This window comes from Eretmochelys imbricata, chromosome 1 (assembly GCF_965152235.1).
Source record: "Eretmochelys imbricata isolate rEreImb1 chromosome 1, rEreImb1.hap1, whole genome shotgun sequence".
Classification (NCBI taxonomy): Eukaryota; Metazoa; Chordata; order Testudines; family Cheloniidae; genus Eretmochelys; species Eretmochelys imbricata.
This window is the reverse complement of record NC_135572.1, coordinates 287,122,872-287,148,549: the sequence shown is the minus strand read 5'-3', so window position 1 is coordinate 287,148,549 and position 25,678 is coordinate 287,122,872. Positions and strand designations below refer to the sequence as shown.

The window sequence follows — 25,678 nt, the reverse complement described above, 5'->3', positions numbered from 1 at the left end:
GTAACTGCATTTTAATGATTCCTATCACCAGTATAAGGATCACCAGCAATCTGAGGCTCATAGTGGATCACAAGCTAAATATGAGTCAACAGTGTTACACTTGCAAAAAAAGCAAACAGCATTCTGGGTTGTAGGAGTGTTGTAATCAAGACATGACAAGTAATTCTTCCACTTTACTCCGCACTGATTAGGCTTCAACTGGAGTCCTGTGTCCAGTTTTGGGTGCCACATTTCAGGAAAGATGTGGACAAATTGGAGAGAGTCCAGAGAAGAGCAACAAAAATGATTAAAGGTCTAGAAAACATGACCTATGCGGGAAGATTGAAATAATTGGGTTTGTTTAGTCTGGAGAAGAGAAGACTGAGAGGGGACATAACAGTTTTCAAGTACATAAAAGGTTGTTACAAGGAGGAGTGAGAAAAATTGTTCTCCTTAACCTCTGGGGATAGGACAAGAAGCAATGGGCTTAAATTGCAGCAAGGGTGGTTTAGGTTGGAAATTGGAAAAACTTCCCAACTGTCAGGGTGGTTAAGCACTGGAATAAATTGTGTAGAAAGGTTGTGGAAACTCCATCATTAGGGATTTTTAAGAGCAGGTTAGACACACACCTGCCAGGGATGGTCTAGATAATACTTAGTAATGCTATGAGTGCAGAGGACTGTATTAGATGACCTCTTGAGGTCCCTTCCAGTCCTATGATTCTGTACCAAATAAGTGGCCCAGAAGCCGCAAAAGATAACAGAAACAGATATGCTTTAGGAGTTTGGGATGATAATAAGAAAACAGGAGAGATTAAAGAAATGGATGCAGAGAGCAGTGATTAGACCGCTGGTGTACTGATTATCTGACCATATCATTCTACTGTTACCTTGTGCTTCCCCCAATCTTTTTGATGTATGCAACTGTTGTTTCTTGTCTTAGACTTCATGTTCTTTAGGGCAGGCACCATCTCTCTATTGTGCTTGTACAGTGCCTAGCACAATGGGTCCCTGATTGCAGCGTCTAGATATTATCATAATACAAACAGTGATAAGAGCACATCATCCTGGTGCTCAGCTTAATCTGCATAGAACAACAGGTTAATTTTAATATAGGCCTCATTTCTAAGGCCTCCATTGCTTTGGACAAAGTTATTCAACACCTATTCAATAACTCCTGTACCTCAGGGACCAAGATCTCCCTTGACAGTTACATTTCATAGAAATGATAAGACTCAAAATCAGGAGGTCAAATTCATGAAAGTGGGACAGAGCTTTCCAGGCAACTGTCTCTAGACTATGGAGCTCCCGGTGGAAGGATAAGATGTAAGATGTGATACTTCACATGTATTAAATGTGGCACCAAACATCATGATGGCTAGATAGATTTAAACTAGGCTGGATAATGTGCTTGAGAATATATGGTAGGGAAATATTCCTGCATTGCCTCTTTTCCATCTCTGACTCTATGATATGGCTATGATATGATATGCTATGTGCAAATGAACATTCCTATTTATTGAATGTTATTCTTTCTCTCAAGCTGAGTGCACCATCGTAGGTGATTCTCACTTCACAACGTTTGATGGTCGTCATTATACCTTTCTTGGGATTTGTCAGTACATTCTGGTAAAAGGCACTGGGAAAGACAAATTCACAATCACTTTACAGAAAGCTCCATGTGGTCAGGTAAGGTCACACTTGAATTTGAGATGATAAATGGGTACATACAAATTTCAGGTAATCTTAAGTAGCCAGCCAAAGTAAATTAACCAGGCACGCTTAGTAGTAATAATGTCAGAAATAAAATTGAAACAGTTTTTCTGCTTTTTACATTGAGGAGCTAAATATAGTTTGATCATGATCTGTGTTTTATTTCAATTACTGCTGTTGGCCTTTGTAAAATTAATTGCTGCTTTTCTGGGATTAAGTCAACAGACCTTTTCATTCATGCATGATTACACAGGTATCTACATATTTGGTTACAGCCTGAGCAGGTGTCTTAGACAGAAAAACAGTTTTACTGACAGGACTGATAGGTTTAATATACTGCCAGACAGGTAAAAGAGATTTCTTAGCAGCCTGAGACACTTAGTGGTTATTTTATAGGATATCACATTCCTTGGAACAGTATGTTTAAAAAATCCACAAAAATATTAGAACACCCATCAATATCAGTTTGTGGCTGAAGAGTTCAGGATATGTTATTGGTCTGAGTTAAGAGCAACCTCAACTTTTCATTTCATTCTTTTTGAAAAAGTCAAATACTTGACAGTATTTTAACATACTTTTGGATGAACAAACTGATATTTAATTCAGTGTTAATAAAACACTCTTTGTATCTTTCTGTCTGTTGATAAAATTCATTTTCACTCAGAATCTCGACCATGCCTGCATCCAGTCTGTAACACTAGTTCTTGAAGATGATAGGAGTAAACAAGTGACTCTTACCAGGGATGGTGAAATCCAGTTTGGCCCTAGCCAGGGTTTTAACTTCAATGGTAAGAAAAACATGGATTAGAGTTCACATTCTTGCCTTCATATTTTCTAATGCTTTTTATTATACTTTTGTACAAGTAAATAATTCCTTGGGAGACCCAAACCATGAAAGGTGCTAACTACTGTTAAAAGACTTAACCTTCTTAATTTTAATAACCTATGGAATGCTGTGTATACTTTAGAAATACTTTATGTAGGGGTGGAGAATCCCTGTGTTATACTCCCAAGGACACCTACAGATGTCAGCCATTCTGATTTTTTTGCAGGATTGTCTTGATGCTGAAGGGATGGTCCTTCTTAATTAAAGTTTCTTGGAACATGTTGCAAGCCAAAATGCAAATGAGGCACAATTTGGTTTAATGGCATCTGCATCGGTTTGAGAGCTAAGAATGCTCTGATACTCTGTTGACTCTGATACTAATTTGCTGTGTGACATTGGAAAAGTTAGTTCACCTTTCTGTCTCAATTTCCCCACTTTTAAAACTGTGAAATAATATTTACCTGCCTCGGAGAGTTGTTCTGAGGATTAACTAGTGAGATTCTAGTGTCTCGGAAGTTAAGGTTGAAGCTAGCATCTGATTATGTCCACTTCTCAGACAAACTTGTTAAGATGTTTGTGAATATGTATAAGTAAGTTAGTTGGTTCGGGAGGAAACCCCTCAGCAGAATATTTTAATTATCAAAGACAAATATATGAGGCAAGGAATTCAAAAGTCAAGATGATGCATAAAAAAAATCCACCCCAAAACATTAAAGCTTAAGCACAGGAAAGTTTGGCAATGTAGTTAAGAAGCTCTACCTTTTTAGCCTCACTACCTTGTGGAACATCCTTGTAAGGTACATATTTGTCTATGACAAATATCTTGGTATTACAGCCAGGATATATTATTAAACCCTGGATAGCTGGGTGTTTTGGCTATCAGCTAGGAACATTTTAAAGTCTTATATACTGAAGTGTTTTGTCTGAAGCTGTAGGCATCTTAAACCATTTTCACTGCAGTTATGCAAAATAATGTTATGTAAATTAGCTGCAAAGGTATACTGCGTTTAAGATGTCTGCAACTGCAGGGAGCCCAACCACTATGGATAATAATTGGATACAATGATTGTAAAATTTCCATTGCCCACTATAGGGGTTTTATTAGGAAGGTGGACTGGGTCTTGGATCGGGCTTTTGTTTGTATATGAAATGTTGTAATAATAATAATTAATAATAAAGTTATTAGGTAGCATATTCTGTATAAAGACTGCAATGCACCTAACAAACCTCTGTTAATTAATCTCACAACACCCCTGTGAATCAAGAAAGTTGTACTATTCCCATTTTGCAGATGAGAAAGCTGAGGTACAGAGATTGAGTGATTTGCCCAAAGTCACACAGGGAGTCTTTGGCAGATACTGGAATAGATCCATACTCTCCCTTAACTCTGTCCTCAGTGGAACTGTTGTTGTTCTCACCAGGGGCATGATGATGTTGTTGCTGTCTTGTCAAAGAAGGGAGAATGGTCTCTGGTCTAGTAGCTGACATGTACAGGAAGGTGATGCATACATTTTTATGCTGATTATGGTACACTGTAGTTGTGGCATTGGGTTCATTTTGTCAATGTTGAAGATGGTTGTCACAGGGTTTGGGGGTGCAATCCAAGCCAGTTAGGGGTTGTGTCACCATGTGCTCTGCAGCCCTGGGTGCTTTAAAATGTTTTGCTGCTGTAGCTCCCAGCCTGGAAGGCTCACAGCTAGCCTACAAACATGCAGGTCACACCCTGTGTGTGTGTGTGTGTGTGTGTGTGTGTGTGCTAGACAGCCTTGGTTCAGCACTTCTGACCTCAGCAGTCTGTCTGCCGCCACACTCTGCCTTCCACCAGCCTTGGTTACAACCAGCAAGGTGACCCCAATGCACTCCCATTCCTGAATTTCTCCAAAACCATGTGCCCTGAAGTGTCCAGCCCTCTCCTGGACAACTCAGAGAAATAATAAGGTTTGTTTGCTCCTTTAAAGAGACAAAAGCACATTAAATCTTATTAACTTCACTGGAATAAATATATCCTTCCCTGCAAACACAACACAGAGTAGGTTTATAATGAAAATAAAACATTTAGTAACAATAGGACATCGGTTAAGTGATGCCAACTAAAATAAATACATTTAGATATGGATACAAACAAATAAAAGTGAAAACACGCATCTAGAAGTTTAAAACCTAATCTAACAAGGTACAGGCTTTGTTCAAGATGATTTTTCTCACCAGTCTTCCTTCTTCCCAGTGCTGGCTGACTTTCCCCCAAGTCATGATCTTCCACAGAAGTACAAGATGCTGATTCTCTATGTCTTCTTAGTTGAAAGATCTCTGCCTAAGCAGGTGTCTCACCTATATTCAGATCCCAGAAACTTTAACGCTCCCTCCTTTGGTTGAAGGACCCATCTCTATCAACTTTCAAGAGCTCTGTTCCCTTGTCTATCTAGTGGTGGATGCCAGAGATGGCGCCTGTCTTTGCTTATATCTTCCAAAATTCAATGACCTTGTTTCAAGAGGCAGGGTGACCTCATGCTATTCTTCCCTTCTTGTGGTCTTCCCCTCCCCTGTAAGTAAATGGGGTTTCAATTGTTTTGATTCCACCATGCTTGATTTATATAGGAGACAAGTGAATAGCTGCGACCTCCCCTCCTGTCTGGGAGAGGCATGTTTCTCCTTTTGTTTCGACATAGGCTGTAAAGCTTAATACCAATGAGTATCCATAATTCCTTATATGGTGTTAATACATACATTTTACAATGCTATTAATCGCTGGTGTGTCATAGGCTTTCATAAAACACCTCACTCGATACACTTATAATACTGTAATATTGTATACAATCTGTTGATTCAGTTGCTTATCACTTAAGGTTCAGGCCCCCTGTCTTTATATCCCAGATAAAGTTTTTCTTTTCTGCTGGAAGCTATCTCCTCCCTCCACTTAATAGTTTAGTTTAACTAATATGTAAATGTGCCTTCCTTGTCTCTGCCTGACAACAGGGCTGGTCAGAGAAGCAAATACATATTCATTTGTCTAGGGCAGACCTGTTTGCCCACTCCACCTGACATGCAGGGTTTAAACAGCATATATCCATAACTCTTAATGCACACCACGTACATATATTGCACAAGAATATTAATGATTAGTGAGTTATTAATTTTCCAATGGAAAATTACATGACACCTTATAGATACCGATTATAACCATAGTCAGTTGGGCGTAGTGAGTATGTCAGGCCTGAGAAGAGTTGCTGACACAGAGTAGTGAACCACAGTTGGGCCTGTCATAGTGTGGTACACAGTTGTCTCCATTAGTTTTGGTGCAGGGTGGGCAGGGATATTCGGAGTGTTCTGAGGTTGTGTACGTCCATTAATTGCATTTCTATACTTTTTCAAAGTTTTTTTGTTTGTTTTTAAAGTTGAAACATTTAAAACCATAGGGCTGGTTTCTGTATGGAAATATTTCAACCAAGGAAAAATGACTTACATTTTTTTTTCTGTTATGTGCAGGGGACATTGAAATTCGGAACCTGTCTTCTTTGTTTGTGCAGCTGAAAACTAGATTTGGTTTAAAGATTCAATTTGCTAAAGATGGGGAGAGACTATATATACAAGTCAATACCAGCTGGAAAAGAAGAACACTAGGTCTATGTGGAACTTTTAATGGGAACTTAAGAGATGATTTTCTGTAAGTTTGTTTTATATATGTCTAGATTGAATTTAATAACAGGTGAAATATTCAGATAAATTTAACCAGTTGACACGATCATTTCACTAACACTTTCATATTCTGGTAAACCAATCAGTCAAAAACACTTGAGTTTAATTACAAGAATCTCAGCTACTTTCTTTTTTAACATTGGTTCACTCAATACCCTATGCGGTGGTTATTTTTCTGTCAAGTTCTTAAGAATCAAGGTGTTTGTGATCCCCCGCCCATGAGATGCATCAGTTTTACAGAGACACAATGTTATCTGGTGATTAGAGAAGGAGCCTGGAAGTCAGGATCCCTAATATGAAATTCTGCCCTATTGAAGTGAATGGAAAAACTCCCTTTGACTTCAGTGAGATGAGGATTTTACCTCTGGACTGTATTATGTGTAAAATAGTGATTATAATTTATCTACTTCACAGTGAAATTGCTTAACTCACTAATGTCTGCAAAGTGTTTTGCGATGCTTGGATGCAAGACAATATATAAATGTAAATGATTATTTATGACAGTGCAATCATAGAAAAAGAACAACTAGAGATTTATGTAATATACAGAATACATTTAATATATAGAATATAGCTGTATTGTGTTTCTCTAGTTTGTATTTAAAATGTAGGCTCTGAACTGATCAAGGGATTGTTTTAGTCTGTGACATCTTGTCTGTGATTTGAATTGGCAGAGGTCAGATCTGTGTCTGCCAAGATCATGATCGCGCTGTTATGTTTGCCAGAGAGCATATTAGTTAACATACTTATCATTAGTCAAACAGAAAAAATCCATTGAGCAGCTTGGTTGAGTTTAGCAGCATCTTTATCCTCTCTGCTAGATTTAGTGACAGCACTCTACAGGAATTACTACAGGGGTTTCAGAGGACACAGAGATGATTCATTCCCAAACTGAGTAAAGCAAATATTTAACAGAAGTCAGGTTTTGTATCGTTGTTTAACTCCTTGGCGCCGGAGGTCAGATTTCCTTGCATGAAGTCCAGTGCTGGCAACGGATTTACTGGGAAACACCAGCACAAAAGGATTAACAATTTCTTTATTTCTTGGTTGTATTGGGGTTGCAGCACCAGGAAGGTAGTGAGAAGTCCAGGTGATGGGATCTTGAGTCATTTCATGGCTCTCTGTTGGTGGGATGAAGTTGGCATACTCTTACCAATAAATAAGATTCACTCTTTTGCAGATTCACTTTTTTTTTGTAAAACATTTTGTTCTCATTTGATTTATGGATTAAATAGGATTTTTTTTTAACAAAGGAAAACAGCCTTTCTGTGACCATACTGACTTATTTCTTGACCATGGCATGGCAAGAAACTACTCTGTAAATCACTGTATGCCGTCCTCCTTTTTAAGAAGATTAACATGTCATCTGTGTATTGAATCATGTTATTCCTGGTATTTCCTGGTAGCTCCTTTGCATCCAAACCATCAGCACAGGGCATTAGAGCCAGGAAAAATGCAGTATCCAATACTGCTACCATCCTCCCTTGATTTCCAAACACTTTATTGCTTGATTTCTTTCCTTAAATGTTATTAGGATTGGCACAACTTTAAACAAGAAGAATCCTTAATCACAAAGGTTATCCTTTCCTCTTTCCTTTAGTCCTACTTCTGTACCTGGGATCAGCAACCTTTGGCCCGTGGCCCACCAGAGTAAGCTCCCTGGCGGGCCGGGCTGGTTTGTTTACCTGCCGCATCTGCAGGTTCGGCTGATTGCGGCTCCCATTGGTCGTGGTTTGTTGTTCCAGGCCAATGGGCGCTGTGGGAAGCGGCACAGGCCGAGGGATATGCTGGCTGCTGCTTCCTGCAGCCCCCATTGGCCTGGACCGGCGAACTGCGGCCTGTGGGAGCTGCGATCAGCAGAACCTGCTGACGCGGCAGGTAAACAAACTGGCCCGCCCCGCCAGGGGGCTTACCCTAGCAGGCCACTTGCCAAAGGTTGCCGATCCCTGTTCTATACCTTCCTGAAAATCCTTCAAACTCTATCACAATTCTTTATAGAAAGTAGATTTGTTTGACATATTGAATACGAAATTAAAACATCATTGAGAACTGGCTATTTGTCAGCCTTTTTGATACTTCACTAAACACGTGAGTTGTAGCAGTGGCCAAATTCTGCTCTCACTCATGGCTCACCAAATGAATGCAGTTGCTTCGGGTTGAAGTGAGGTTAGACATTTTTGCATCAGTAAAATATTAGCTGAAGCTGAACCTGACTTTTATTATACCTTTATGAAGGCTAAAAAATGTGGAGACTGCTTGTTTGAATGGTGAATTTGCTTCTTGTTTGAGGTTCTTTGACTTGCTGAGCCAGTAGAGACGGCAGGACTCATTTTGATTCATTTTCTCAGAGGAAGCAGCTTAAGTTTATATGCATGTCCACAACAACAGTTAGTGTCTGTTACTTAGGTTGGGGCTTGGGCCCTGGGGTTACCTTGGCTATCACAGGCTAGAGTCTATGGGCCATGTGATTGCTCCAGCAGCTGAGGAGCTGATGAGAGAAACTTTTATTTTAAAAAGTTAATGCCTTTGAATATGTTGTGAAAAAGAATATTACACATTTTATACTTAGACCTGGACTTTGTCCTTCCTTTTAAGATCATTTTTTTACAAAGTGATTTGATTTGCATTTAATAATAAAATTGGTCAGTTATGCAACGTTTTTCTTTTTAAAGACAGGCATAAACATAAACAAATTCCCGTTGAAATCCACAAAAGTGTACTTTAAGGGTAGATTTTTTTAACAGCTCTCCACTTTGTCAAAACTTGTCTCCCTTGATGTCAGTAATAAAGCTGACTTCAAAGGGAATCAGGCCAACACTGAATGCTTTTGAAAATCCCTCCCTAAATTTATATTCCATATTCTCAAATTGTCATTCTTTTTGTACTGTGTTGGATTTTTCTGGTTCAAAATCCATACATTGGATTTTTTCTAGTTCAAAATCCATGCAAGTGGCCCAGTGGTAGAGCAGGTCTTAGGAGACTTTGGTTCTATTCCCAGGTCTTCTACTGGCCTGTGAGGTGATCTTGGGCAAGTCACTTCACCTCTCTGTGACTCAGTTTCACTATTTGTAAAGTGGGGATAATGCTACTGCCCTCCTTTTGTAATGTACTTAGAGATCTACTGATGAAAAGTGCTAAATAAGAGTTAGTGGTTGTTATTATTTGCTGGAGCAAGCCTGACAAATGGAGGCAGGAAACCCGAAAGAGGATTCATCTCTCATATTTGTTTTCTTGGTTTTAATGTTATAAAGAATTTATAAGACAGAGTTGGCAAAGATGTTATAAATGTTTGTAATAATGCAAAGAACACTGGACAGGCCTTGATTAAGTATACTTAACTTTCCAAAATGTTTATGTACCTATACCAGGCACACTGAATAGACATTATACTTTCAAAGGTAGTATTTGCCAGTTGTAAAGGAAAATGTTTTCATGAGAGTTCTGTTCATTTCATTCCTTTACAAAGATTCTCAAACAAAGTGCATAGACAGGGTAATTCCACTGTGGTGTGGAATCAATGGATGTGCAAGAGAGATCTGAACAAATGCAAAGACAATATTAATAACTAGTCTGTGTGAGAAGCCCTTCTACCAGGCAGTGCTGATCTTTTGCTTTATCTTTCCTTCTCCCTTCAGTTCTCCAGCAGGGATGATTGAAGGAACCCCTCAGCTTCATGCCAATGCATGGAAGGTTTCCTCAGCTTGTTTTGCGCCTGTCAACGTTCCTGTGGTTGATCCTTGCAATGTTAATCAACAAAACGGTATGGTCCACTTTTGGAATTTTGATTTAGATTTATCTTAACCACATTACTAGAGCAGGATTTTGTTCTCTCTATGCTGCCTGAACGTCATTGTTCCTTACAGATTATCTGTGGGTATTAGTGTAACTTCAGTTTTAGACACACACTGATTTTTTTTATTTTTTTTTGCAAACCCTTTCCTTTGGTGTGTTTAATGTCCTTAATATACAAACTGAAATAACTATTGGCATATGCAAAGGTGATTACTTAATTTTGGATGTGCTTATGTTTCCTTTTAAGAAATATAAGCATATTTTGCAAATTTGAAGGCTGTTAGGTCTCCTCTCTGATACGCATGTGTAGCTCACAGGGGTTGTGCCTTATCCCCAGATATAATTTGGATTTAGTATTTTTAATGTTTTTGGGTATAATCTTCAAGTCCTTAATCAGGCCTTACCTCCACTGAAACCAATGGAATTGAGCCCTGAGTAAAGACTACAGGACTGATCCCAGAATAATCTTCAACTTTTAGGAAGCTAGTGAATCCTAAGGCGTTTTATATCTTCAGGGCTGGGCAGTTTTCTAGAGTGCTGTGGTTATCTGTGGCCAATGCAAGGGGGCCACTTTAGGACTTTTGTTTAGAGTCATCTCCCCAATTCCCCCCAAGATACCCTCTCCCTTCCTCTGGCCTGCCTGAAAGATTGCCCTGCCTCCCTCTGCTGTCAAGTTCCACCCCCTGTTTCATACAGGAAAGCGGTATGGGTGGATGATGCAGAGCAGCGGTGGTGGCTGGCGATGGATGCCATCTAGTATAGCACACAGAAGGACAGTGGTGTTGATGTGGCTGGCTGGGGAGGTGGTAGCTGGAAAACAGGAAGCTTGTTATCAGAGAGCTGAGCCTTCCTGGCAGCTCCAGGACAGACTACAGGAGGGTTTAAGAGGTGGGAAGGGTCAGGGAGAGGTGTGGTTGGTGGCAAGAGACAACAAAGATCTGAGTTTGATTTGCTCTTAGCCTTCATATTTGAGTTCAAAGGACAAGTATCGTCATCTTTAGGAATCCAAGGATCAAAGTACTGTAGAAGAGGTCCAAGTGCAGCAATAAGCCACATGTGGTGGGCTGGCATAGGTCTCAGCCATGCAGTTGGAATGGTCATCTGTGGTCTTTTCTGTGGCAGCTATTCCACCATGTAACAGCCAAGCATCCAGTCACCTGCTTCTCTCTGTTTCTGTTAATGCCATGAGATAAAATGAATGAAAGCATGAGACAGGCTCAGCATCAAAGCAGAAATAATGGAGCATTTTGTGCCACATAAGAATTTCAATGGGAAGGCCAGCAAAAAGTCAGTAACTCCAGGAAGCACTTTGTGGCATGTGGAGAGAGCAGTAGTCTTGGAACGTTTGTGTCCCGAAGCTCCAATTTGTAATAACTGCCCAGCCTGCATGTCAAGAAAAGTTTGGCCATTGCAACCTCCCAAAACTCTCAATGACTTTCTTTACGCTTTTGAAATGTGTTCTGTTTCCATTTACATGTTTCCTTCAGCTCAATATAGATTTTTATTTAGTTAGGTATTTTTATTGAAGCAAAGTTCATTGCTGAAATATTTACGTCAGTTACAAATAACAGTATTTTATGGAACTACTTTATGTAGAAGCTTTTATTGCACAGTTGTATGAATTGGTGTGTTGTTGATACTCTTTGCTATTTATTTTTGATTGCTATATTATCATGAGTACTGCCAAAAAAGAAAATGTTGCCTTCCCTTAGTTGGCTATGCATCCCACTGTGATATCATCAATCAAGAACTTTTTGCTCCATGTCACCCATACGTCAGTCCAGGATTATACTACCAGCTGTGCCGTTTTGATGCCTGTAAATGTGGAAGCAGCTGTTTGTGTAATGCACTTGCACACTATGCCTATATCTGTGGCAAGCATGGAATTGCTATTGATTTCAGAGCTCATGTTTCATACTGCGGTGAGTAACATTTGCAAAAGAAGAATAGTTTTAGAAATGGGGAATGATGAGAAATTCTTTGAAATAGAACAAATCTTTGCTTTGCATCAGAAGCTAGAATCCTGCTTTGGGATGTTGAAACACAAACATAATGCACAGCAGCTGCAGCTGCAGTGCCTAGGGTGTCACTTTTTGGAAGAAGGGGAAAGTGGTCACAGCGTGATATGGAAGGTAGAGCAGGGACTTGAATCCAGATCTTTCAAATCATTGGCTAATACCCTAACCACTGCATCATTCTTCCTCTCCCCTAGAAACTGAAATATATTGAATATACTTTGAAACACACAGACTTTTTCAAGGATTTTTCTTAACAAAAAGGCATCCTGAGTTTAATCATTTAAAGCCTCAAAATGAGTGAAGCCAAGAAATTTCTAACACACTTGAAATCAGAGTTGGGCTGAGGTTTAGCTGAGAATCACGTGACTAAACCCCAGCACATCTCTGTGGCAATTTGGGACAGTACATCTTACTGTGTTATCTCACACTGTCATAAATGTATCTCAGTATATTTATTGCAACCTCATAAGATGATGATGTTTCCCCCTTAGCTCTAGTGTGCCGAAGTGGTATGCTGTATCATCGGTGCTCTTCTTTTTGCGGACACTCCTGTTCTTCCCTTTCTGCCCCGCATGTCTGTAATGACGACTGTGCTGAAGGATGCAATTGCCCTGATGGAAAATACTTTGAAGAATCAATCAACTTTTGTGTGCCAGTGTAAGTCATATTACATTGTTTTGAATATACCGTGTTTGTCGCTTTGCAGCAAGACTTAAAAATAGAACTCTTTCTTGCATCTCATTTTGTGTTCCCCTTTCTCCACCACTATTACTGAACCAGTTATTGGCTGCTGATAGTGTAATTGGTGACGGATGGCCAACAAGACAAGTGATTTACTGGTTCAGTGTCAGAAAATTTAAAGTAATGCACATTGGAGGGAAACATTTAAACTACACGTACACCTTACAAGGTTCTAAATTAACTATATCAGCTCAAGAAAGAGACCTCAGTGTCACTGTATACAGCTCATTGAAGACCTCTGTTCAATGCACAGCAGCAGTCAAAAAAAGCTACAAAATGTTAGAATACATAAGGAAAGAGATAGTTTTATATTATTTGCTATCATAATGCCCTTATATAAATCAATGGTGTAGCCTCTCCTGGAATACTGTTTGCAGTACTGGGGTCACCCAGTTTTAAAAAAAGATTTTGCAGATCTGTAAGTGGTTCAGAGAAGAGCGATGAGAATGTTCAAGGTCATGGAAAAATTCTCATATGAAGAGAGATTGAAAAGATTGGGATTGTTTACAGTAGAAAGGAGACAAATGAGAGGCGATGTGATAGAGGTGTATCAAATAATAGAGAAGGTGGATCTTTAACGTCTGTTCTCCATTACACATAACAGAAGCCCAAGGAGACCTTCAATTAAATTAAAAGTTCTTTTTATTGATTGTGGGAAGTTCACAATCAATAAAAAGAAGTACCTTCACACACAGAATGTAATTAACTGTGGAACTCATTACCACAGGAAGTCATTGAGGCCAAGAACTTAATAAGATTCAAAAAAAGGACTGGAAGTTTATATGGTTATCAAGAATATCCAGAGTTGTTACAATTAATGACAATAACAGTTTTGGAAAGGACAGCAAACCTTTTGGTTTTAGCCAATCTCTACCTATTAGAAACCAATGTGGGAAGCTGATTACCCCACAGCTGCTTTCTGAGTGGCTCTTATACTGTCTTCTGAAGTGTCTGGTTCTGGCCACTGTCTGACAGGATACTACACCAGATGAAACTTGAGTCTGATTCACTGTGGCAATTCCTATGTTCCTAAGTCAGGCTGCATCCTGCCTTACTCAGCCTGTAACCAGGAAGAAAAGCTACTTTCTGTGAGGCTGCAACACACAGAAACAGCAAATAAGTAATTTGAAGATCATTACAGGATATGAGTGAAATCCTGGCCCAATTGAAGTCAATGGCAAAATACACATTGACTTCAATAGGGCCAATATTTCACCCCTTAATTTTTGCCTTAGGTTAAGCTTGCACTGTAAATATAAATAAGCAGGTCAGTTAGAGAATTAAACTGCGTGTTTAGTTAGGATCTGAAGAGTAAATATCCTTATATCCTATTTCATATAGTTTTCATACCCATATGCATAAGCTTTGTTTTCACAGATCTAGCTGTCGTTGTTATTACAAAGGCAGAACCTTCCAGCCTGGGGAAATCCTGCCCACGCAGTCAGGCTCCTGGTAGGTTTTGGTATTAAGTGTTTAATCTTTGACTCACTCAGGCCCTGATCCTGCTAGTAGAATTGTATGAACAGACCCCTATGCCTGTGTGGTTCTTAATTCAGAATCAGGGCCTAACTGCTTCAAGATCCGTGTTTATTTCAATGTTGGAAAAGGAAATCTTGAAAGAAACTGGATTTAATATATTCTTAATAAAGAACTCATAAACCCAAAGAAACAATTCATCCCACCACCACTCAATATTCGCCACTCGCCCCAACTTCACCGTGCCCCGTTGCCCCCTACTTGCCACAACCCATCTCACCCTGCAGCCCCTCCCAACACTCCTCAGTCACCCCACAGCCAGCCAACAACTCAACCTCACCCATCTCCTCTGGGATTTTCTTAGCCACTCAAAGTTGCCCTTTCTTCCCTGTGTCCCCCCGGCTCAGCCCTCCACTCCCATTCTGAGCTCAGGTGGCTCCTCCTGATCCTGGCTGTCCAGCTCCACTTGCTTCACACTCACTTGGCCCCATTCTGCTCAGGTTTGGTGTGGCTGGCAAACTTCAATAAGTGGTGTTGAGAGACCCAGGGTTTAGGCTGATCAGTTGGGTGTGGCCTCCCCCCTATTATGACAGAGAGGTGGCCACGCCAAACTTCAGTGAATGGGGTGTGACCCAGCGCACTAGGCCGCAATGCTGCTGAGGTTTGGCTCCGTCATGACAGGGGGGTGGCTAGGCCAAATTTAAGCGAGTGGTGTTGCACTGTTGTGCTGATTAGTCCCCCCCACCCCAGTTGTCTCCTGTTATTTCTCAAAAATGGGGGCCTATGCACATGCACAGTAGGCCTGTATCACATTACCAATACCCTGAGACACCCAGTTCCTGAATCAATATAAATAAGTTACACACAGAATTGTGGACAGATTTAGATTCCTAAAGTTTAATGATCATTTCCCTCTTGATTTAGATTGTTTAAATTAGGTAGTGTTTTTGAGTGCTATATAATTGCTAAGTTGTTTTCTCACGTAAACAGCAGTTGTGTGATTTATTTTTTCCTGGAATAAAGATGGTTTGTTTTCTTTACACCAGCCAGTGTTTGAATGGAACCATGAAATGCACTGAAACTGCTACAACTGCAGGTGATTTATATTCTTGTCTTATTTTACAGTTTCACAGGAAAAATATTTGCTGTCGAGTATTCATTCATTTGCTTTTTTATATTCATATACATCTCATCAGATGCTAAATATCACCACTATTTATGACAATTATTTTTTCAGTCTAGAGTTACTTATCTTGATCTAACTGACTTTCAATACAACTTGTATTCCTAAGTCACTTAAGCAGAATTTTTAAAGGCACCTCTTGTAAGACATAGGCCACAATTTTCAAACATGGGTGCCTAAAATTAACCCCCCAAATTCCATATTAAAACATCTAAAGGGAAGAAACCTGATTTTCAGAGGTGCAGAGCAGGTGAAATTTCAGTTGGATTTCTGCTGGAATTTGTGAGTGTTCAACACCTCTGAAAATCAAGCTACTTTATTAAGGGCTGATTCAAAGCACACTGAAGTGATTGGTAATTGACTATAATAGGCTGTGGAGCAGGTCCTTGGTGCCTTGCTTTAGATGCCTAACTTTAGGCACTGAAGTTTTCAATTTTGGACCTTAGTTAATAGATATTCTTAATGAAATAATTACATAGAATATAAACAAAAATGCAAATTTTCACTTTAACTGCAGTTGAACACATACAAAACGCATTTAGTTTAAATAGTATATTTTATTAATTACAATATTTTTAAAAAGAAATTGTGAACTAAAAGAATTAGAAACTTTCAGTGCAAAGGAGAAGCTGATCTCATTCAATTTGCATTTTACATTTGAAGTTCACACGTGCCCTGAAGGAAAAATCTACTATGACTGCAGATATTCAGTGCCTGGCTTACCAGCAGCTGGTGTGAACTGTGAGATCTCCTGTGCAAACCTTGCCATGAACTTCACCTGTGTGCCATCACCTCCATGTGCAAGTGGTTGTATCTGCCCCCCAGGGTAAGTGTAAGTCAGAGTGTTTAGTAGAGCCAGAGGGACAGGAATACTTTTCCTCCACAGGGACCCCCTGCATACTATCTTTGTTTTTTTCTTCAGATAGGTCAATTCGTAAATTGCCTTCTTCTGTTTTGCTTGCAAACATTTGAATCTATCATGCTGTCTTTTTCCTGGGATGTAAAATAGTGATTGTCATGGTTACCTGAATAGCTGTATCACTGACCCTTTCTGTTATCTCTGTGAGTGCACCCCCCCACAGGTGCTAGGCCTCATGCCTTATCTTTTCTTCACAGAATCCTGCTGCTCTCCCAATCTTAGATCAGGTCCCAGGCTACAGGACCCTGTGCATCAGCTGTGTGTACCCTAACTAGTCTGACTGGGAAGCTAATATAATAAATATATTTATTTAGCAATAGGAACAAAGCATAACATAAGAGTAAAGGATTTTAAAACAACAAAAGGTCTCCATTTATTTCTGCCTCCCCTAGAGCCCTAGGCAGGCCAGTCTTACCCTCTGGGGGATCTGTCTGGTGATCTCCGCAAGAGGTTGAGCCAGAGCATCAAAGAAAATGGTTCTTGCGTTGTCTCTCAAGTGTTTGGTGCAAAATGTATATCCAGATCCACTCCTGCCCCCCTTCTTGGATGCATTTCTTGAAAATCATGCTATTGAATTAACTCAACATACGGATGCAATACACATCACAATATCCTGGTCACAATACAGTATTAATTGTACAGGCAGTTCCAAATCTGCCACACTGACATACAGTTGATATATGTGTACTACAGATATAAAATGATGTGACTCTGTTTACCTGTTTTTATCACCATAATCCATCTCAGATTGTGTTGGATGAAACTGTGATGATAAACATTAAAATCTTGGTTGATTTAGTTAAAGATTAAGCATTCACTTTGTTGCATGGAAAATAAATTAATATTTAATGCATAATTAGTGGGAAATTATGTTTCTGTATTTCCTTGTACTGTTCAGGCATGCAGGGGTCAATTTGCTTTTCTAGTCCAAAGTCAGATAGAATAGAATAGTGTTATCTCCAAAATATGAGGGTTAGAAATTATTTCTGTTTTTACAGAAAAAAATGTTATTGATATCCAGTTTAGATGGAGTGGGACTTAAAGAAAGTCCTGGGAAGGTAACAGACTTATTATAGATTTGCAATTGTAAGGCACTAGTACTAGCCTCAGTTGATATAGTCAGGTGTTAGGAAGAGATGTTGAGGAACAAGAAATAATAATGAACAGAGGCTAATCTTTACCCCTCCTTCTAATTGTGAACAATTCTGTTTAATTTTTAAAAAGAAAACCCCATTATTAAAGACTTTCTCCCTGCCATTGAGATAAAAAAAACAATAGACTAGTTTTATATCTTATGTGACTGAAGAACCCCTTAATGTCAACTGGCAAATGGGTACAAGAATATCCTGATTCTGGTATGTATGTTCTGGTCTCAAAGGAAAGCCCATGTCACACTGGTTATTAATATTTTTGTGAAATATAAGTGCAAGTAGTATGAAAGCAGTAATGTGTGTGTGTGTGTGTGTGTGTGTGTGTGTGTGTGTGTATACATACATACTGAAAAGCTTTAAAATCTTTTCTAAGGTACTGGTCACCATCAGATGTGCAAAATAGCTTTTCTATCAGATAAGAGATATGTGTCCATCTGTCTGGTTGTTTAAATGTAAATTTAAGTATTGTCTCATTCACAATACCTGTCTGAGCTGAATGCAGAATTTCAGATAGGAACTAACAGGTAGAGGAACATAGCTGGGGAAGAGAACGTTATCTTGAGATGCACTTCAAAGGTTTGCTGGGCTGTATTTGGGGAATAAAGAAGATACTCTGTCATCCTGCTCCTGTTTACATTTAGGAAAATGGGATCTCAGCCAGCTGAAAATGCTGAAAAGGACTTTGGGTGAGATACACTTCTTTAGACAGGAGGTTAACCTATTAATTAAGTTTAGTCTCTTGCAAGTGTGTTATGATTTTGTTTTATATGTACCTGAGGACTGAAAAAGGGAAAATATAGTACCTATCTGTGTAACCCTTCTGCCCGTCAGAGTTGGCAGCAACAAGGGCCGGGTTCAATATCTAGGGGATCCATTCCAATAACACAATGCAAACCGGCTCGAGCCCCCACCCAGTGACCTGGGACAAATATATACCACCCCCGCTGGGCGCCTCCAAGAGGCAATACTTCTCCTCTCGCAAGCACATAGTCTGAGTGTAGGAAAAGCCTTTTAATAACAGAGAGAAACAATGTGGCATTATGTTGGGGAAACACCACCAACAGGATTCATAACACAACCCATGAGCAAAAAAAAAACCCACCCCAAGCAAATTGGGGCATGCCCTTTTCCCTTTGGTTCTTGAGTTCAGCAACCCCAAATCACCCAAAATCCCAAAAGTCCAATGCCCCAAAAGTCTCTGTCCCTGGTCAGGGCAGCCCCAGAGTTCGAAAGTTTATCTGCGGAGCTTTACCTCCCAACCTGGGTGGAAATGGGATGGGGGTAAGAGGCACCTTACATGATCTGAAGCTGACCGCTCCATAGCGGCGCTCCGCTCCGCCAGCCGCCCCATGAACTCCTTTGCTCAGCTGCGCTCCGCTCCACCAGCCGCCCCACGAACTCCTTCGCTCAGCTCCATGGCCCACAAGCAGCTCCTGCCATCCACAAACTGCTCCGCATCGAACTGCTTCACCAGCCGGTCCGCAAGGCACTCCAGCCGTCCTGCAAACTGCTCCACAATATATCTTCAGGCTCCCCCACTACTTAACACAACACTCAGTGATTTCAGCTCTTAGGTGAATTCAGCTTGTAGTAGGGGAGCCCCAGTGCTGGTGCACTGTCAGCCCAAAGTGAGCTCAGCAGCCTACAACCAAACTTCTAATGAAATCAAAATTAGCTCTGATATTCCACAGTGGAGAGAGGAGGAAGTGCAATTAGCATGTAAGGTCCTCACCAAGGGGCCCATGCCACCAAGTATTAATACTTGTCCCCAACCTCTCTCCATTCACACAGTTTTGGAACCCATGACCGTTGCCTAGCAAGTGCTACTTAGTTGATGGTGAATCCCTCCATCATAACAAAAGGCCACGTACAGTTCCAAGCACAGTTCCCATAATCAGGGTAATAACAATTTATTCTTCCTGCCCCAATAACAGAGACACTGGGGATCCCACAGCAGCCAAAGTGACCATTTGGGCAGCTATGGTCTCATTCTAGGCGTGGTGGGTGTGCCTATGCAAATGAGATCAGCCCCTGAAGTTCTTTTCCAAAACTTGCCACACCTCACCACCAGATGTCAGGGTGGAGCTCATCCTGACACTGCTTACATCTATAAAAGGGGGAATAAGGACAACACAGGGAACTATAAACCAGTCAGCATAACTTCATTACCTGGAAAGACAATGGAGCAAATAATCAAGCAATCAATTTGCAAACACCTAGAAGAACAAAAGGTGATAAGTAACAGTCAACATGGAATTGTCAAGAACAAATCATGTCTACCAACCTAATATCCTTCTTTGACAGGATAATAAGCCTTGTGGATAGAGGGGAAGCAGTAGATGTGATATATCTCTACTTTAAGGCTTTTGATACTGTCTCACGTGACCTTTTCATAAACAAATTAGAGAAATATAGCTTAGATGAACCTTCTGTAAGGCAAGTGCACAACTGGTTGGAAAAACATACTCAGAGAGTACTTATCAATAGTTAACAATCAAGCTGGAAGGGCATATAGAGTGGGGTCCTGTAGGGCTCTGCCCTGGGTCTGGTTCTATTCAATAGCTTCATAAATGATTTGGATAATGGCAAAGAGTACATTTAAAGTTTGTGGACGATACCAAGCTAGGAGGGTTTGCAAGTACTTTGGAGGATAGGATTAAAATTCAAAATGAGCTGGATAAACTGGAGACATGATCTGAAATAAATAGGATGAAATTCAATCAGAACAAGAGCAAAGTATTACACATAGGAAGGAATAATCAACTGCACAAATACAAAATGGAAATTGCCTAGGAAGGAGTACTGCAGAAAAGGATTTGGAGGTTGTAGTGGATCACACACTAAATATGAGTCAATAATGTAATACTGTTGCCAAGAAAGTGCACATCCTTCTGGGATGTATTAGTAGGAGTGTTGTAAGCAGGATGCAATTCTTCCACTCTACTTGACATTGATAAGGCCTCAGTTGGAGTATTGTTTCCAGTTGTGGTCACCACACTTTAGGAAAGATGTGGACATATTGGAGAAAGTCTAGAGGAGAGCAACAAAACTGATTTAAAGTCTAGAAAACATGACCTATAAGGGAAGATTGAGGAAATTGAGTTTGTTTAGTCTGGAGAAGAGAAGGCAGAGTGGGGACTTGATAACAGTCTTCAGGTACATAAAAGGTTGTAAAAAAGAGGAGGGTGATAAGTTGTTCTCCTTAACCACTGGGCAAGGTCAGGGCAAGAAGTAATGGGTTTAAATTGCAGCAAGTGAGATTTAGTTTAGACAGTAGGAAACACTTCCTAACTGTAACGGTAGTTATGCACTGGAACAAATTACCAATGGAGGTTGTGGAATTTCCATCATTGGAGATTTTTAAGAACAAATTAGAAAAACACCTGTCAGGGATGGTCTAGATAATATTTAGTCCTGCCTAAGTGCACAGCACTGTACTAGATGACCTGCTTAGGTCCCTTCTAGTCCTATATTTCTATGATTCTATGATTTGTTTCCAATATCCTCACTACTATCTGCTTAATCTCTAATCTTTGATGATGATCTTATTCTTGTTTTCACTATAAATATATCTCAGTGCTGTGGTGTTAAGCAAAGGGATGGTTCTGAGCTGAATCTTACAAGCTGTGTGTATAATGTTCCCTTAGACTCAGCAAACCTGATATTTCTGTGAGTAGCCAGTGTCGGGTTGGCTATCGCAGGGGATTGCTTCAAAGGGACTCAGGGACTGGGATGCACCTGTTGTTAACCTGCAAGGCAAAGTAAAGGCTGGCATAGCCCAGAGAAGAATGCTTGAGTGGCTAACAGGCTGCTGATGTTAGGGAGCTAAGTACAAACAAGACTCCCTCTTCTTGGAAGCAGAGGGTAACAGGGTGACTCATCACATCTTATTAATTCATTTGAAAAAAAAAACAACCAAACTCATCCTTAATGCTGGTGATGATACTGGGAAAACATTACTGTGAACTTTGTTTAAATTTTTAAGTGAAGGATCCTCAGACTGATTTGTAGTGTGGATGGCATCTATTTTCATTTGCATGAACCACTTCCCCACTCAGCCACAACAGCAACTACAGCAGTTGCTTTCCTAGAGCATAATATCAGGAAAGCATGTAGTATATTTTAGCTGTTCTTTTATGTAGCTGAGCAGCTGGAGGTAAGAAGGCAGCACAATGTGATCAGCCAGCTCTCTGGACCACCAGAAAGTTCTCCAGTGACCGGCAATATTCTATTGACCAGAGCTGAAAAACTGTGCTTTCGGTGGTTAGTTTAAGCTCACGTACTTGGATTTTCACTTTAAACAATGATTTGTTCTCTATTTTGAAGGATGGCAGAGCATAAAGGGAAATGTTATGTTCCTGATAGTTGTCCATGTACCTGGAAAGATTGGGAGTATCTGTCCGGAGAAGTGATAGCTACACCTTGCTATACCTGGTAAGTGACTATTATGTTTTACATATTTCCAAAATGTCATTTCCTGATAATAAAGTGAACTTTATACTTAATACAGAAATTTTGTAACTACATTGAAAAACAAGGTGGTACAGGAACGGAAATATCAAGAAAGAGAAACTGTGAAGAAGAATACAGGAGAAATGTTGAATCTAAAATCATGGGTGAGGAAGCTGGTCGTTTGGTAGCTCAGGATACAGTTAGGATGAGCTTATATGCTATCCTCCAATAAGGCTTGGGGCTATGTGCAGGGCAAGGTACTACATAGTATGAGTAAGGATACCAGAATCTGTCTATTAGTCAAGACCATGAAAGAAAAAAAAATGGTTCACAAAAAATTAAAGGAAATAGAACAGCTAAACAGCTTTAAAATATTTTTAAAATTGGAAATATAGCACGTGGATTCCTTTCACAGATCTCCCACCTGGCCTGCATTGGCACACACATAACTTTGTATGCCCTAACTCACATGTGGAAAAAAATATAACTGAGGAACACAACCTGTTTGCACTTGCTTTGTAGTCAGCTTGCATACACATAGAATATGTGTTGGAAGGGACCTCAGGAGGTCTTCTAGTCCAACCCCATGCTCAAAGCAGGACCAATCCCCAACTAAACCATCCCAGCCAGGTCTTTGTCAAGCCTGACCTTAAAAACTTCTAAGGAAGGAGATTCCACCACCTCCCTAGGTAACGCATTCCAGTGTTTCACCACCCTCCTAGTGAAAAAGTTTTTCCTAATATCCATCCTAAACCTCCCGCACTGCAACTTGAGACCATTACTCCCCGTTCTGTCATCTGCTACCACTAAGAACAGTCTAGATCCATCCTCTTTGGAACCCCCTTTCAGGTAGTTGAAAGCAGCTATCAAATCCCCCCTCATTTTTCTCTTCCACAGACTAAACAATCCCAGTTCCCTCAGCCTCTCCTCATAAGTCGTGTTCCAGTCCCATCACAAATTAGTGACTGTGTGAAAATATTACTAGCAAATTGTATGAGCGCAGAAAATTAATTACACGTGCAGAAGCAGAGGCTCTGGATTTTTTTGCTGTCATTTACAACAGGCAACTCCATTTAAGTCACTTCATGTAACTGACAGCAAAATTTGGCCCTCCAAATATAAGCAACTTTGGGGCTCGTTTGACACAAGGAAATCCATTGATAGTAATAGGAGAGTTCTGTGTATTGAACAAATGTAGATCCTGTCTCAAAAATGTATCAAAACGAATCATGAACAGAAAGTTCTTAGGTTTCAGAGTAACAGCCGTGTTAGTCTGTATTCGCAAAAAGAAAAGGGGTACTTGTGGCACCTTAGAGACTAACCAATTTATTTGAGCATGAGCTTTCGTGAGCTACATTAGTGTTCTAAGAATCTGGCTTAGGCATTGTAAAGTGGTATCACGGTGCTGGAGTTATCCATGTTGCCGGTGCACCCTGAGGAGCAGGTAGGAATGCTCTTACATGCCATGGAATCGGTAGGGTGTTCATGTTCATTTTCTGCACATCTTTATCAAATATGTGGGTTTAAGGCCACCCTTTTGCCACTTCTGCAACACTGGCAAGCCTACAGTTCTGGGGCAGCATGCAGCACAACTCTGGGCTAACATGGCCATGCAAGTTTCCCCCTTCCTTGTTTTTTTTCAAAGTCAAAATAAGGAGACTAAGAAAACTTCTTTGAAAAATAAGGGTTTGAAAGGAAAATAGCCTTTCTATGAGACATTATGGACTATATTACCTTTTCCTCATAGTGTTTGTCGACGAGGGATATTCACATGCACCAGTTATCCTTGTCCTGCTGTGTGTACGGTTTACGGGGATCGACATTATTATACTTTTGATGGGTTGGAATATGATTACGTCAGTGACTGCCAAGCTTATTTAGTGAAGGTAGGAGAATTTGTTCACACATTGTTTTTATATTCCATATATTCCACTGTGTTTTTTAAAAAAAAGAATAAAAAATAGAGAACTGGACTTGCAAAGGGAGCCTCTACATTTTTTCAATACCAATAGTTGTTATTTAGAAAGAGCCTTTAATAAATAGCATGCAACAGAGATGTAAGGGAACTTTGGGGGGAAATCTATAAAGAACTATCCTATAAATGGCTTTTTGTGCTAACATTATTTTGAATATGATGATGGTGATTTTTTTTTATATAGTGGCCAAAGTGTACATAGGTGCTCTAAGGACAAATAAAAGACAGGACCTGTCTCTGCCCTTCCATGATAAGGGAAAACAAATCAAGGAGATGTGTAGACTCCACCCTCATCAAGCCATCCCCACAACTGGAGTTCCCATTGTGCTCCTCCATCTATATCTTTCAGATTTAAGCTCTTTGTAGCAAAGGTGGTCTTTATTTTCTGTACTCAACCTTGCTGAGTAAGTTGTCAGCCTTAAAACAAATAGCAGGGCATAGGAACAGGTTAAGATTGGCTAACCATTATTTGCATCCAGCTAGAACTGCATCTAGCTAGCTTGTTCTAAACCAGTGGTTCTCAACCTATTTATCATTGTGGGCTGCAGGTTGAGAACCACAGCACCCCCATAAAAGCGCCCCACAGTCCCCTATGCCCAGCGCCCCCCGCTCAGAGACCCCTCCACAGAGTGGGGCCAGGAGCGGAGCCCTGGGCACAGGGCCGGGCAGCCGGACGCCACACCCTCACAGCGTGGGTCTGGGCAACCAGACCCCATACCTCACTGTGTGGGACCTGTCAGCCTAAAACCTGGGGGTGTTGTAGTACCCCCACAAACCTCCAGTTCCCAGTGCCCCATCCCCCCTCACTACCCAGAGTACTCTCCCTCCCCACACACCTGCCCAGAGACCCCACTCTCCCGCACCCTGCCCCTCTGCAGCACTCACCAGCTTCCCTGCTGGCAGGAACACTCCAGCAGGCTGCAAGACACTGTCTTCCCCTTAGCCAGCCCTGCCCCCTTTCAGATCAGAGTGGCAAATTTTGAATTTTTTTTAGCACACAGCTGGGCCCCGGATTGAGAGAACCATTGTTCTAAACTAACTATATAGGTAATTGCTTTGCACTATATCCTCTGTGACTCAGAAAACAATGAAAAGTGACAATGTAATTTCAAAATGACAGCTGTATTGCTCTCCCAGGGTATGTCTGCGTTGCAATTAGACACCTGCAGCTGGCCCATGCTAGCTGACTCGGGCTTGGGCTGAAGGGCTGTTTCATTGTGGTGTAGATGTTCAGGTTTGGGGTGGACCCCTGGCTTTAGGACCCTGGGAGATGGGAGAGTCCCAGAGCGTGGGCTGCAGCCTGAGCTTGAATGTCTGCTCTGCAATTAAACAGCCTCTTAGCCTGAGCTCCCAGAGCCCAAGCCTGAGTCAGCTGGCACGGGCTAGCCATGGGTGTCTAATTGCAGTGTAATCATACCCAGAGACTGTTTTCTTGTTAGAGCAGCTAGCATGGAAACTACTGTGCAGCTAGATACAGCTTTTGCATTTGTTTGTTTGTTTTATTTGTTTTATATCACATGTTCATTTCATAAAATACACTTGGTTGGCATAGTTTCTAGGGGCCTGATCCACAATGCCCAAATCGGTTGAAGTCTTTCCATTGACTCCAATAGGATCTGGATTAGACCCTGAATGCATGTGTCTAATTAAACTCAAGTGTGCTGATTTAACAAAAACACCACAAATTCCTTTATTATGATTGGCTGGCAACTATATACTAATGTTCCTAATAGCAAATATTTATGTTACTTGCCTATTTTG

At 40.5% G+C, this 25,678-nt stretch overlaps 1 protein-coding gene across 1 annotated transcript in view; it reads left to right on the top strand.

The window, feature by feature from the left end:
• Positions 1-25,678, top strand: part of OTOGL (otogelin like) — a 132,654-nt gene that overhangs the window by 23,569 nt on the left and 83,407 nt on the right. The window contains exons 15-25 of the mRNA XM_077838230.1: positions 1,522-1,667; positions 2,356-2,479; positions 6,001-6,178; positions 9,846-9,970; positions 11,715-11,924; positions 12,512-12,677; positions 14,139-14,213; positions 15,284-15,333; positions 16,084-16,246; positions 21,817-21,924; positions 23,690-23,828. Of these exons, the coding sequence (XP_077694356.1) occupies positions 1,522-1,667; positions 2,356-2,479; positions 6,001-6,178; positions 9,846-9,970; positions 11,715-11,924; positions 12,512-12,677; positions 14,139-14,213; positions 15,284-15,333; positions 16,084-16,246; positions 21,817-21,924; positions 23,690-23,828 (1,484 nt within the window). The remainder of the gene's footprint in view (positions 1-1,521; positions 1,668-2,355; positions 2,480-6,000; positions 6,179-9,845; positions 9,971-11,714; positions 11,925-12,511; positions 12,678-14,138; positions 14,214-15,283; positions 15,334-16,083; positions 16,247-21,816; positions 21,925-23,689; positions 23,829-25,678) is intronic.